The following is a 13,456-nucleotide window of genomic DNA, read 5'->3' on the forward strand; positions in this document are numbered from 1 at the left end:
CAACCGAGGCACCCTCTTGTCATCAGAGGAGGCACGGTCAGGAAGACATCAGACGAGAGACAAGGGTCACTGGGCAAATTTGGACACTTGCTGGCGGTCAGATGCCACTAGGAATTCCTTCAGAGAAGTGAATTCTCGGATGACGCCCACAAAGCAGCCTGGCTTATGGACCATCCCTTCTGAGCTTATAACTCTGAGCTCAACACCCGGTCTCGAGAGGCGAACCAGGCCTCAAGTGAGGTCGAGCGCCACCGGCCATCCGAGCTGCCGGCCTGCTGAAGCCGGGCCCGGTTCGTATCCTGAGCTCGGATAACCAAAAACATCGGACCAAGCAGCTGCGGACCAAATGGGCTCAAGGCCAAGCCCTCACTTGCCATAGGCTGTCAATGCGAGAAAGACTCAATGCGAGAAAGACCGGCGTGCTCGCGCTCGCGTTCGTCGCGGGGAGAGAAAAGTGCATGGCCACTAAGGTAAGGACGGGCTCATAGCGTGCCCATCATCCTGCATGTACACATCTATGTCGGGAGAGAAGAGCTTCGCGGGTGAGCTTTGGTCAAGTCTCGTTTCGGCAGTGTGTAACTCTCGGCTGCCAGCCGCGTCGGCCCGGGAGGAAAACACCAAGGAAAACATCAAACACGAGAGAAAGCCTAGCAGCGACGAAAGTCGTGTTCCATCCGTTCCTTTCCCAAGACGGAAGCTGTGTTGTGATGGGTCATCTTTCAATCCACAACTAGCGACATCCTGATGCTGTATAATGGGCAGCCTACGGGACTTCAGATGTAATACCGACGGAAGTGAAGCTGTTGAAACGAGCATGGCCCACCAGCTCCTATTCTCCCATACCACTGAATGCCCTCCCCCTTTTTTTTAATATATATATTTATTTTTTGATTTTTTTATACTTTCTCTTTCTTGATTTTGTGTTTGTACATTCCTCTCCCTCCTGTTCTTCGCAGTACCACAATAGTGTGGTCCACATCTAGAGGAGGAGATAGTGGGTGTGATATTTCCCTTCAGACTCCTAAACCCGGTGGACCATCGTCTTCTTTTCGATGAGCCAAGTTTGGCATCAAGTCATCGATCGAGAATCATAGGCAGGAAGTCCGTCTCCAGTCCTCGGCCTTATCAGTGCCAGATGAGGCGATCCCAACCCTCCTCGACCCTCGTCAGGTACAGCTGCCAAGTGTCTGCGTACGAGAAGAGTAACTCTAGTTGTGTGGAGCACGTGGCACATTGGTGCCCCAAGGCGAACCGCAACCCTGGCGACAGAAGTCGCAGAACATACTCCTATAGCCGTCGAATGGGTTCACCAGCGCGTACTTCTGGACCACTCCGGCAGCGACCAGCCCGTTCGTCAGCTGAAAGAAGTCCCCACGCCAGATAATCTTACTGCAGCCCCTGCAGGCACACGGCTTCTGCAGAAAATGCGCATTCCTCCTCGGTGGGAAGATGCCCTCGGGGTTGAGGGGCCGCGCGTTGATGCTAACCTGCGTCCAGGCCGAAGCGAAGCCGTGGTAGCGGGCGAGCCGCGATATCTGCCGCCTGGCTTGGTCTCCGCCGTCGGCGTACAGAACTTGCAGCATGGCGAAGTAGAAACGCGCTATGGGGAACCACATGTTGCTGTTGCCTGGCACGATGTGGGTGGCCCTCTCGACGGCAAGGGCGACATGCTCTAGGAGGCTAGGGTTGTTGTACGGCTTGAAATGCGCTTCTCCTAGAAAATTCTCGGTGACGATGAGGAGGTGGCTCGTCATCTCGTTTTCGGTAAAGCAAGATATCCAGAGACCGGTGTCAGTTTGGAGACGTACAACCTCGAAGAAATGTGCAATGGTGTGCAAGTCGATGCAGACCGAGATGCCCAGGTTATTCGACAACAGGCCAAGCCCACCAGGCAGGGGATTGTTTCCCGGGTGGTCATCTGAGGAAAGCTTCTGTTAAAGACATTCGAGCGAAGAACAATGGACTGCTGTCGCCCAGGCGCACAAGCCCACTTACACTTGAACTGCAAATATCGCACCACCCAGAGTATCCTGCCAACTTGATCCAGGGCATTGTCGCCCAGGATTGCCGTGATGGGATCGATGTTGAAAAAGAGTCTGGTGAGGCCATTGGCGTCGGCGTTTTCCCGAGACAGCGGGTTACGCAGACGCACTGAGCCTTGGGCGATGGCGTTCTTGTACGTGAGGGCGTTGAAGATTATTCCGTGATCGCTGGTGAAGAAGGTGACGACACAGTCGTGCGCTACTCCTCCTGACCAAGTCGAGCTGTTGTGTTGCAAATCATGTTAGTGTCTAGCCGCTGGTGATTGGAAAGGGACCCAACAGGGCGCCATCATCCCAGTGCTCTGGCGTTAGGAAGTGATCTGAAAACAAAGAGCGGCGAGCACGTTCTCGGGCAATGGTTACGCAGGCCACTTACCAGCCAAAGACTCTTACAAGTCCACCAGCAGTGAGATCGGGCGGATGCTCGACCGCGCTGTAATTCTGATCTTGCTCCATCGTGTGGGTATTCTGCTGCGAGTATGGTAAGGAATCAGAATACGAGAGAAGGTGGTCGAGACGCGTAGGTTGGCGATGAGAGGCGGACAGTTTCAAAAGGTGGAAGGAAAACCATGTGGCAGTTCCCAGCCGGTGAAATGCCAGTGATGTCGTCCGCTTAGAAGGAACCGGAACAAGTAAGAATGTGGTACGGTGTCGTCAAGATAATGAAGCATCACCCCAAAGCTACCTTGGTACCGGGGAGCAAGTGGCATCAGTATTGACCCACCTTACGAGGATGGCTGAGATGCTCGCCGAGTATCGCCGGGACCAGCTGGGGAGGAGGACCCATATGCTGTGTGGTGCCGTGCAGAAATTCACAGAAGTTCGCCGACACGTTGGAAAGATATTCGCCGGCGCAGACAAAGCCAGGCACACAGACGCGAAAGCACTCCATGTTCAAACACCATAGGGCAATATCACAGGGCCATGTGCGAGTGAAAATGTCACTACACCAACGCCATACTATCCGAAGGCATGAAATAGAATGCCAGATTTTAGGGTGCCACATAGTAGATTGCCATGGTGTGAGATGGAGTGATGAATCCGCGCACACTTTGAGCTGGTATATTCCAAGTGTCAACCTCTAGTGGCAAGTCCAGACAGGACAGAACCACTTAGCAGTGGGAAACAAAGAGGACTGGGCTGCTGAAAGAAGAGCGCGATCACAGTCTCTGTTCTGGGAGACAACCGCGATAGAATCCATGGCCATGTTTATGTAAGTGAAAGGCTACAAGAGCAAACACACCTCGAGAAATTGGGCATGACTCGATATACCAGAGAGAGCGGCGGTCTTTCTCCTGTATACTACCATATTTCAATGGTATAGAGCAAGGCTTCGCGCAATTGAGAGCTGAGGTCACGTACGGCAACTCAAGTGCAACAATGTTACTCTTCGCAGCCGCATCTTTCATTTCACAAGCGACCTTGACCCATGCTAGACTGCTATATGCGCTCATGCTGACACATCTAGCTGGATGTTGTGGAAGAGGTCATGTTTATTTATATCAGGATGCTTCGCAACCCAGAAAGCAAACTCCAAAAAAGTACTTTTGCCTCCTACTCCTAAGCAACTCATCATGCCCGTCACCAACCATCACAACCCTTGCGTGCCATCGACCTCCAGCATCTGATGGTCAGAGCCAGAGCTGCTCTACTCCCTGGCCCTGGAACCATTGACACCGTCACGCACAGCAGCCAGAATCAGGTCCTTGGCCTTCTCAACTCCCTCCTTGGTGCCGATAACCTCGATGGCCTCGCCCTGGTCACGCGGCACGTTGATCTTGCAACCACTCTGCTTGCGGATCGAGTTCACCTTGCTGCCGCCCTGTCCAATGACATGACGGTACGTCTTGGGGTCAGGCAGGACCAGGTAGCCAGTAACATTGTTCTGGGCTTGCTCCATGGCCGTGGTGATGGCCTTCTTCGCCTTCTCAATTTTCTCAGGAGAGCCCTTGAGAACCCAAGGGATATCGCCCTCCTCGCTCGAGGTGCTTTCAACGACGTTCCAGGAGTGGACATCGTCAGCGGAGGCTTCGTCATCGGTGATGAGCGGCAGCGCGCCTCCATTGGCGCGAGGAGCGGCAGTGATCTTGGGTGGGGGTGTCTGGCCGGCATGATCGACTGTGACGTGGAAGTCGTTCCTCAGCTTGCGGAAAAATTGTCCGCCATTCGAGATGGCCTGGTGAACACTTCGAGGAACTTGGATGGTTTCCGCTGGCTTCTCCTTGGTCAAGTTGACAATGTGCTCCTTGGCTTTCTCGACGTCGGCCTCTTGGCCGGTGATCTTGACGGCCGTCTCACCGCTTCCTTGCCTGGGAATGTCGATCGAGACCTTGAACTGCGACTCTATCTGCTTCTTGGCGTCACCCCCACGGCCGATCAGCGACCTGTGCTTCTCGGTTGGCACATCGACTGTGGTCGTGACCTGGCTCTCGCGGTGGGCTACGAAGGCCTCAATCTGCTTGATAAGCTTTTCAACCACATCAGTGCGACCCTCGAGCTTGATGGTGTTGCCGTCGGCTTCCTGCTTCGGAAACTGGATAATTCTAGCCCTCTCACGTGGTTCGTCGGAACCGCCGGCTTCAAGAATCATGCTTCGCAGGTTTGAGCCTAGGAATGGTTAGCTACCAAAGTCGAAATATCGATTTTATTGCGAGGATGAACTAACCTTGAGCACCGATGAGGGCCCTGTGGTACTTCCTCTCCACGTCGATGGTCTTGACGACAGTGTCGTCAAATACGGCCTTCTTGTCCTCAAGAATTTTCTTGGCCTTTTGGACGTTGTCCTTCTTGCCCTTGATTTGGATCTCCACGACAGAGTCAGTAGAGTCTCTGTCGTTTGGCACGTCAATCTTCGTCTCGGTCTGCTGGCGGATAGCCTCCATTGCAGTGCCAGCTTGCCCAATCAAGGATGGCAGCTGCTTCCGCTGGACAGTCACTGTTGCTGTGAAAGAGTTCGTCTTCAACCAAGTGACCAACTCCTTCAGCTCATCGTAGGCCTCTGAAACGCCCTTGCTTGGGCCCCGAATGATAACTTCATCCGCAGCTTGTTGGCGGCGGTTTTTTCCTGCTTCATCACCTGCATCGGCATGGGCCTCGTCATCCTTGCTGGCCTTCTCGCCACGAGGGAAGAATATAAGAACCTTGTACCGGTTCTGCAGCTTGTTGATCTCACTGCCCTGAGCTCCGATCAATTCGCGATGGAACTTGGGATCAACTTGGAGTCGCATCGTGGTCTCATCTGCCCAGCTCTTGCCAAGAGACTCGATGTGTGACCGCGCAGCAGCGGCCTTGGCCTTGGGTCCCTTGAGCTGGACCTGGCCGTTTTCAACCTGGATATCGACATCGAATTTGTCACGAAGCTCCTTGATGTTGCTACCACCCTTGCCAATGAGATGGTTGGCGAACTTCTGGGGGAAGTCAAATTCCAGAGTGAAATCACGTTCTTTCTCGTCAGCCTTCTCCTGCTCGACGAAGGCTCGTACCTTGGCAGCAAGGTTCTTGACAGCTGAGGCCGGACCGCGCAGTGTGACGTTCAGACCCAGTTGGCTAACTCGAATCCTTGGCTGGTTGGCTGGTCGCTTGTCCTGCTCCTTTGCGATGAATTTCTTCAGCTTGTCGTGGAATTTGTGGGGCACTTCGACGGTCTCGGCCACAATCTCCTCTTGCTGGTTCAAGAGGCTCTGGATGTGCTTCCGGGCATCGTTCAAACCCTGCTGGAACTTCCGTACATCCTCTTGAGATGGTGCTGCGCGGGGAATCTCATAGGAGTTGCTGGCCGGACCTGGAGCCTCGTAGACGAGGAGGATGGGGCTGCCAGGGTCAGACGGATCGGGGATGACCACCTGGACACCGTAGTGCTCCCGAACATGGGGTCTGATTTCATTCTGCATGTAAGGGTAGTAGAATGGGTCAACTTCGCTCTGGCCCAAGGCGCTGAACCTTGAGGGCGGGTGGCTTTCGAAAAGACTCCTGATATCAGAGGAAGCCGCAGCCAGCTTTTGGCCCTGAGGAATGTAGAGCTCCCAGGGAAGGGCGCCATCCCCAGAGAACGGAGTGTTGATGTGAGCATGGTACTGCTTCTCCAGGCGGTCAATCTCCCTGCGCTGCCGAAGGTAGCGCGTGACATTCTTGGAGTGCACTGCACCTTGACCAGGGGCCTGCTTGTTGGTCCACTTAAGGTGGTCAACGTTGTTCATCTGCATGCTCATCGCCAACTGCTCTGCCTTCTCCAAACCCTCAGCGATTTGGTCTGCGGGACCAACGATGGTGATGGCATCATCGTCTTCGTCAGTTGGCAGAATGATGGCACACCCTGTCTGATCGAAGAACTCCTCGGGTGACAGCGCCGACTCGCCAATGATGAACTGGTGACGACCACGCTGAATCTCGAGCTGCTGCAGAAGTAGTTGTTCGCGGAGCTCGGCGGCACGACGCTCAATCTCTGCCTTGAGAGCCAGTACAGCGGCGCGCTCGCCCTCCAGCTGGATGTGGTGGTCGGCGGCAGGCTGGAAAACTGGGCGCTGGCCAGGCCCAGGTGCAGCAGTGGTGGCCTGGGATGACCAAGTGCGGTGAGGCGGGATGCGGATCTGCGCTCCACTGCCAACATTGGGCTTGCTGAGCAGGTCTTCCCTGGAGCTCGCAATGAAGGGATAGAACTCGGCAGGGATTCCCTTCAACTTGGTGTTGACCTTGGCGGCCCGCTCGCCGACGATCCTTTCGATCTCTTGCTTCGCTTGGGCAGCAGAGATGGTGTTTCCCTCGATCTTCACATTGATATAGACGTCGTCATCGAGTTCGTCGACAGGTGCGCTGTTCTTGTCGTCCTTGGGAACCTCGATACGAGCTCCGGTCTTCTCTTGCAGGGACTTGATAGTAGAACCTTGCTTTCCGATGACATGGGCACGCGCAGACTGGGGGATGGGAACCGTGATAGATTGCTGTAATTGGTTAGTACTGACTACTGCTGGGACGTTGTGCTCATAGAAAGACAGGAAGACATACGGGAGTGCCAATCTGCTTAACAAGTTCCTTGAGGGCCCGCTGGGCAGCGTCCTGGGGACCAGTGGCCTCAAAAGCAGTTCCACTCGAGTTGGTGTTTCCAATGGAGATGTTGGCGCGAGAGGTGCGGTTGAGGTCCTTGATGATGTCGGGAAGAGGACGCCTCAGCTGGTCTCGGCCCTTCATGTGCTCAGGGCGCAGGCGGATGGTCTCGATGTTCTTCCGGCCAGGGATGGAGACGAGGGGAACAGCGGACTTTGCAGTAGGGGTGGCTGCGCCGGAGGAAGGAGTAGCAGCTCGGGGGGTGCCGTTGGCGGGGTTGTGGCCGTTTGTCTTGTCGGAGAGGACGTTCCACTTGGGAGCAGTCTTCGCAGTGGGCTGGGACTTGGGGCCGCCAAGGTCGGGGAACAGCTCTCGAGACTGGGTGTCGAGGGTGCGGGCAGCAGGGGCTGTCTCCTTCTGCTTTCCAGCTGCCTTTGCGGACAGGGCAGCAGGCTCGGTGGCTTCGGCAGAGGCATCGTGGGGCTTCAGGTCGTCATCGGGGACGTCCTCGATGGTGACATGGTGACCCTCGGCAGCATGTTCCTGGGCCAGCTTCTGGGCGGCAGACAGCTCCTGGGCAGGGGAAGCCATTGTGTGCGCAGGCAACTGGTGAGAAGGGAGACAATACAGGAGACCAAGAGACAGTAACCAGTAGGAGGGACTTGACAGGAAGGGCTGTCCAAATCACAAGGTTATGGAGAGGGAGGTGGGTGTTGATGGAAAGTTCGAGGACGGTGTGGAAGGAAGACAGGCGCAGCTTGTAAGTGCGTCGTGGAACTTCGAAAGTTAATCAGTAAGAAGCCCACTTCTTTTCCCTCTCCCCTTTCCACTTGTGGTGCTAGTGCTGTCGGGAGCACCCCACAGCAGGACCCCGAACAGGTCGAGTCACTGGTCTAGAAATGCACACAGGTGGGGATGGATCAAGGTACGTACCGAAGCTGCCAGGTAGCACTGCATGCACGTGCCCACTGCGAGCAGCTGTCTACTGTGCTGTGCAGACTGTCTTCACTCCAATTAAGTGCAGCCGCTCGCCAGGGACAATTCTTCCGGTCACAAATAAATCTGTGCAGGTAGACAACCTTACACACTCGTCGAGCTGATGAGGTGGTATGTATATCTTTACTGTATCTGACTGGCTGCATCGTGCATATTTGAGACCCTGATATGCACTCAGCATTGTTCCAAGCCATATCCAATAACTGTTCACATCAAAGAATGACAAGTCAATTTAGAAGTGAGGGCATTACCGAGACACTGTGATATGGATTCCAAGTGACCTTCTTAAGTTAAAAACTGCCCCTCTTCTGTATGGCATTAATGGCAATCTCCCCCATGTTTGTAGTTGAGGAGGCTATACTATCCGAGCGACAAAAGACAACATTGGGATTTGTGCCATTTGGTGCTCTGTCCACATTTTTAAATCGGAAAACCAAATAGTTGAGTATGTCTTCAATACTCTCCTGATGGCCATTGTAGTCAGGGAACATAGCCTGGAACGGAGAGGCGAGAAGTTTCCGGGCCGTCAACTTGTCCTCCTTAGTGAACACGACGACAATCTGGCTGTTGATGAACCATTTCGAATTGACGACAGTCTCGAAAATGTTGAGTTGCTCGAGCATTCTGTTTTGGGTGCTGTCTTCAAGAAGGACAGTATCGTAGCACGAGACGTCACATGTGAAGATGATAGCATTCACGTTGTCGAAAACATGGATCCATTTCTTCCGCTGGCTCCTCACACCCCCAAGATCGAAGACATCGTAGACAGCGTCGTCATGAACAAACCGTGTCTCATTTATACCAAAGGTCTTCGTTCGGCAGTAAAGTATATCCTCGACGGAAGGAACATAATTCGTATCTAAGATGCGGTCTAATGAACTTCCGTAACTACTTTCCTGTTAGCAAATGTGAGAACATTTCTCCTCTAAAGATGCTATTCGTCCCCAAAGTACTCACTAATTCGCATTGTCCATGACGTCGAACGAGGGTTGTAGGATGGATTTATCAAGCACCTGACAGGATCGTGTCTCGCTCCATAGGGTTTGAATAGCTGATGCAACATCTGTTCGCAGACTGACTTCGGAGACTTCTGACACGGTCCTATTGTTATCAAATTCATCGTCTTTGAAATCGTTCAGAAAATCACAAGCAGCCACGCACGCCTTGTCGTCTTCTCTTACTTGCTGCGAGATGTTCCCGGCGACCTCATCCTCCATACGTACAGCCATCGCAATACTTTTCGCAGTCTCCAAGAGGTTTTGCAGTATGGTTTCCCTGTATAGACGGCGGCTCTCCTCGTTGTATCCTCCCATGTATCCTGCCTTAAGAGATTTGATAAAAGTGCTCTTGCCACTTTCAGATATACCCATCATGAGAACCTTCACGGTCGGTTTTGCCATCTGGCTGTAAACAAGTGCAGTTGGGGTTGGATGAGAGGGCTTAGCTAGCCACGGTCGAGTAAGAAGTGGTCTTCGTCTTCTGACTCTCTGTTGACTTTCATCCGGCAGTGACGAAGTCTTTAGGGGAGCGGGAGCAAGGGGAAGTCTTTGTAGAGTCTCCAGAGTGTATATTGTGTACTTTGGCAAGGCCGTAGGCGAGGGCAGCTGCTGAAGCTCGGTGTCAGGTGTGTTGTCCCTATTCTCACTCGGAGTCCGTTCCTCGGGAGTAGGAGTGCTACTGACACTCAGCTGATCTGTTGTTGGCTCATTGGCGACGTGCAATCTAGACTCCACCTGCCTGGTCGAAGGGCTTGATGTTGGGTCAATGAAGCCTTGTTGATCGTCCGGCCTAGCATCCAATAAGAGAGTGCGTAACATGCTTGACCGTGTGGCCGTTCGATACACCTTTGAAGCAAATACTTCCGTGTCAAAGTCGAAAGTTATGTTGATGGTTCCAAAGTCCTGCGGTCCCGTACTTCTGTAGGTGCCGATGGATTGCGAGTCTTTTAACCAGAGCAATGACGACGTGTCATCTCTAACTAGACGCAAGAGACCCTGACATTCGAGCCCCTTTACCACTCCAGCCTGTTCAAAAGTGGTCCGGCTTGAGAGCTACCATCAGCACACAAGTTACTTGAAAAGATTCAGGCTTTGGCATGACTAACCATTGCAAGGCTGTGAGAAACAGGTTGAGTGCATTGACTTGATTGTTCAATAGATTCAAGTAATCGTTCATGGTCTGTTCATCGCAAACAAAACCGATCTTACTCAAACTTCTCAAGCTATCGTTCCCATTTCTTTCAAGATCAGACAGTCGATCATCCACCGCCAAGATGACGGCCTCAACGCAAGTCAAGGCTACCGAAAGATCGTTGACTAGCTTATGGTCTCTTGGTATCTCTGGCCTGGAACTGATGAGACTTGCAACCTGATCGAGTGCAGCCTTCAGCGTTGATAGTTGTCCGATCAACAGGCTCACTTTCAAATCTGCGACCTTGTAACTCGATTGCAAGCTGGAGAGGTATGTTACACTCTTGGTGATGATGTCGACAATGCCAAGGACAGAGCCCACAAGGCCGATTGCAGATACTGGATCCATGTCTTCTGGCAGGGCATGAACGCGGGAAAAAAATCTGTAAGCAATCAAAACATGCTGTAAGGAGATGATCCCCGGGAGGGATAATGAATTTAGGAGAAGTAGAAGTGTGACCTCATTGAGCTTACTGAGGGGCTTGCTTCAGTGGGATTTACAAAGTGGAAAAACGAGGGCTGATAACTTGAAATGGTGAAGACCGCATCCAGCGACAACTCAGCCACAGATCCACTGCAACGACCCTCTGGGGCCATGCATGCCACGTATCCATAACGCCTTAGGTTGGTTAAACTGGTCCGGGGTTGGGCAGACATTCCGCTGCTTTCAATATTTGTTTTCTCTAGCTAACTCAGCCTCACGTAGCATTTTCATATGATGAAGTGTAGTTTCTTTTCACATTATCTTTTCTTAAAAAAAAAGACTCAGAACAACTCGAATATCCTTGAAATTTTTACCTCAGCGTAATGTTTTCGACTGAGCACTAGACACTTACACACCAACCATCCGTTGCAAGCAGGAGGCTAAATGAAGCATAGGCAATATCTCCGACCTCACTTCTAACAATTGGAAAGTCTCAACCTGTGAACATATTCTTCCTTGCCAAAAACTGCATAGACCGTGTTCTGCCGCAGAAACAACAAATCTTACCTGCGTAGATATTGTACATACAAAGGTGGATTTGTTGAAAAACACAAGCGGCAGATTTACGAAGGAACAGACGAGCACAGGTTGCTTGTCATCTTTGGAGCTCAATAGAATTTAGTTTGGATCATCTTCGACAATGAGGTGTTTCCATGAGCTTGTCATCCTCTTCACCCTACCTATGTACCTGAGCAGCCTAACTTGCTGTCGGCATGCCTCGAGAGGGCATGGACAAGTAATGGACTGCTTGAAATGCAATGTCTCTTTTCAACCAATTTTAAGCGAAAGAATCCGGCGAGAAATTTCGACTGGACGAGGGATGACAGCTTCCTGAGCCGTGGATCCCTGCAAAGCCTTGCGAGATATGCCAGTTCTGAGAAAGACGGCGTCCCCATGCCTGCAAATATACGGCAGGACCTGGGAGCTCGATATACAAATCCTGGTACTAAATCTGACTACTCGAACATAATCTTAGACATTGTTCATTCTCTCTTTGCACAGTAGCTTGCCTCATGGCCGGTCGGCTGTGGCCAGGTATCTGGCTGATTTTCTTTTTCGCTTGACCGGTTGATGGTTTGAGTGAGATACCCTCAACATTAATATTCACAAGATCACAGGATTCGTCTATCATGTCTTGCGCATGTGGATCGGAGAAGTCCGCAGTTTTTAATTGCAGTATTTGAAATTGTGGCCACGAACTCGAGTTTATTCTGACAGCCTCGAATTGCCGAAATCCCGTTCAAATTTGGAATGCTTCAAAAATATGAGCCGTGTGTTGGACTTCAATGTTTCCGGCGAATGGAGAAGGCATTGAATAGAAACATGAGCTGCACCCGAAGTTGTACGAACACTCATGGGAGCCAACGACAAGCGGCCTCAAACATGAAACACCTATAACCATCTGCGGCCTTATCGCCAATTGCCTTGAGATGGAGTTCTACCTACCTGATTCACCTCGGTACTTAAGCAGTCCCCTTAAATCACATTTTAGCGGGAGAAAAGAATTCCCATCGCAGAGCATCGCATTGTAAACTACGGCCGCAGGCTTTGCATTGCCTAGGCAAGCTGGGATATGTCCCGATGGCAAACGGCGGCATGATCGGGACGAGAGCCTTCACGCATAGATGTGACGCGTCGAAACACCCCGCATGTTTAAGCAGTTCGTCACGACTCATTATGGCAACGAGCGCGCGCGCGGAAAATAAATGTATAGATATGAGGCGTTCGGACGGAGTATGGACTTTAATATATAAGAGGGAGTTTGCCCAAGCAGTTCGTCGATCATTGCTAACGATCAACTCATATTCTATATCAATGTCTTTGGTTTGAGAAGATTATATCAATATTAAACACACTGTTTCTATCATCAGCCTAGACAAAATGCCCGTCGCTTTCGTCGCAGCCTACGAGAAGGGGTCCAATGTGGACAAAGACTACTATGTCAACAAGCATATCCCACTTGTGACCTCAACCTGTAAGTGCACTGGCAGCGACTGGCATCTTTCCCTGTCCGAAGATCAACGGAAGTAGTGATGGCTGACAAGAAATGCGGCCCCAAGGGAATGATCCGGCCATGGTGCGCTGGACGGCAGCCACGTCTCTGACCGACGACGACCCGTACGAGGCCGTTTTCCAGGCGGTATTTGAGAGCAAGGAGGCTCTGGAAAAGTCGCTGAAGGACTTGGGTGAGGAGAAGAATGCTTCCTTCTACGAGGATGCCAAGAAGTTCTCAACCAAGGAGCCCAAGGTCTATCACATGGAGATCCGGGCGACTTCTAGCTCCTAGATATCGGGGACCAAATGGCAGGCCTCCGGAGGTAGCGGGCGGCTTTTGGCTACGGCCATGCGATCTGATCACTTGTTTTCATGCTGAAATTCGTGCTCGACCGGACGTTGGCTTCAAACCGCAATAAAGTCACTTTTCAAACCTGCATTAAACATTGGGATCAGACCAACTTTATGAGGGGAGCTTCTTGTTCCATGTGTGAAGTATGTGCTACTGTAGGGACTGTAGGGTTAGGTGTCGGCTCTTTTTTTGGGGGGGGGAGGGGGGGGAATGGAGGGTAGTGGTGGGGTTTATCTTATCACCGCTGGTGAACCGGGGCAGTGCAACGTCATCCCCGCCCTGCCCTCATGACCTTTTGGCTGGCACTCTACAGTAGCAGTGCAGTCTCGCTGCCCACCTGAAGCCAGCATTAGCCATG

The 13,456-nt window shown here is 52.1% G+C and overlaps 3 protein-coding genes across 3 annotated transcripts; 1 reads left to right on the forward strand and 2 right to left on the reverse strand.

Annotated features, from left to right (window-relative positions):
• Nucleotides 1-1,125: 1,125 nt before the first annotated feature.
• J7T55_014007 (uncharacterized protein) lies at nt 1,126-2,498 on the reverse strand (the record flags this gene model as incomplete). The annotated part of the gene is made up of 4 exons (XM_053140936.1): nt 1,126-1,208; nt 1,286-1,918; nt 1,996-2,264; nt 2,419-2,498. 4 exons carry the CDS (start codon nt 2,496-2,498, stop codon nt 1,126-1,128), a joined length of 1,065 nt encoding a protein of 354 aa, XP_052996343.1.
• Nucleotides 2,499-3,690: 1,192 nt separating this feature from the next.
• J7T55_014008 (rna binding effector protein) lies at nt 3,691-7,673 on the reverse strand (the record flags this gene model as incomplete). The annotated part of the gene is made up of 3 exons (XM_053140937.1): nt 3,691-4,649; nt 4,708-6,979; nt 7,044-7,673. The coding sequence occupies 3 exons, from the start codon at nt 7,671-7,673 to the stop codon at nt 3,691-3,693; spliced, it is 3,861 nt and encodes a 1,286-aa protein (XP_052996344.1).
• A 4,959-nt stretch (nt 7,674-12,632) lies between these two features.
• Nucleotides 12,633-13,038, forward strand: J7T55_014010 (ethyl tert-butyl ether degradation; the record flags this gene model as incomplete). The annotated part of the gene is made up of 2 exons (XM_053140938.1): nt 12,633-12,726; nt 12,812-13,038. The coding sequence occupies 2 exons, from the start codon at nt 12,633-12,635 to the stop codon at nt 13,036-13,038; spliced, it is 321 nt and encodes a 106-aa protein (XP_052996345.1).
• Nucleotides 13,039-13,456: the final 418 nt, after the last annotated feature.

The sequence above is a fragment of the Diaporthe amygdali genome (assembly GCF_026229845.1).
Source record: "Diaporthe amygdali strain CAA958 chromosome Unknown NODE_7_length_1459731_cov_64_868725, whole genome shotgun sequence".
NCBI classification, from domain to species: Eukaryota; Fungi; Ascomycota; class Sordariomycetes; order Diaporthales; family Diaporthaceae; genus Diaporthe; species Diaporthe amygdali.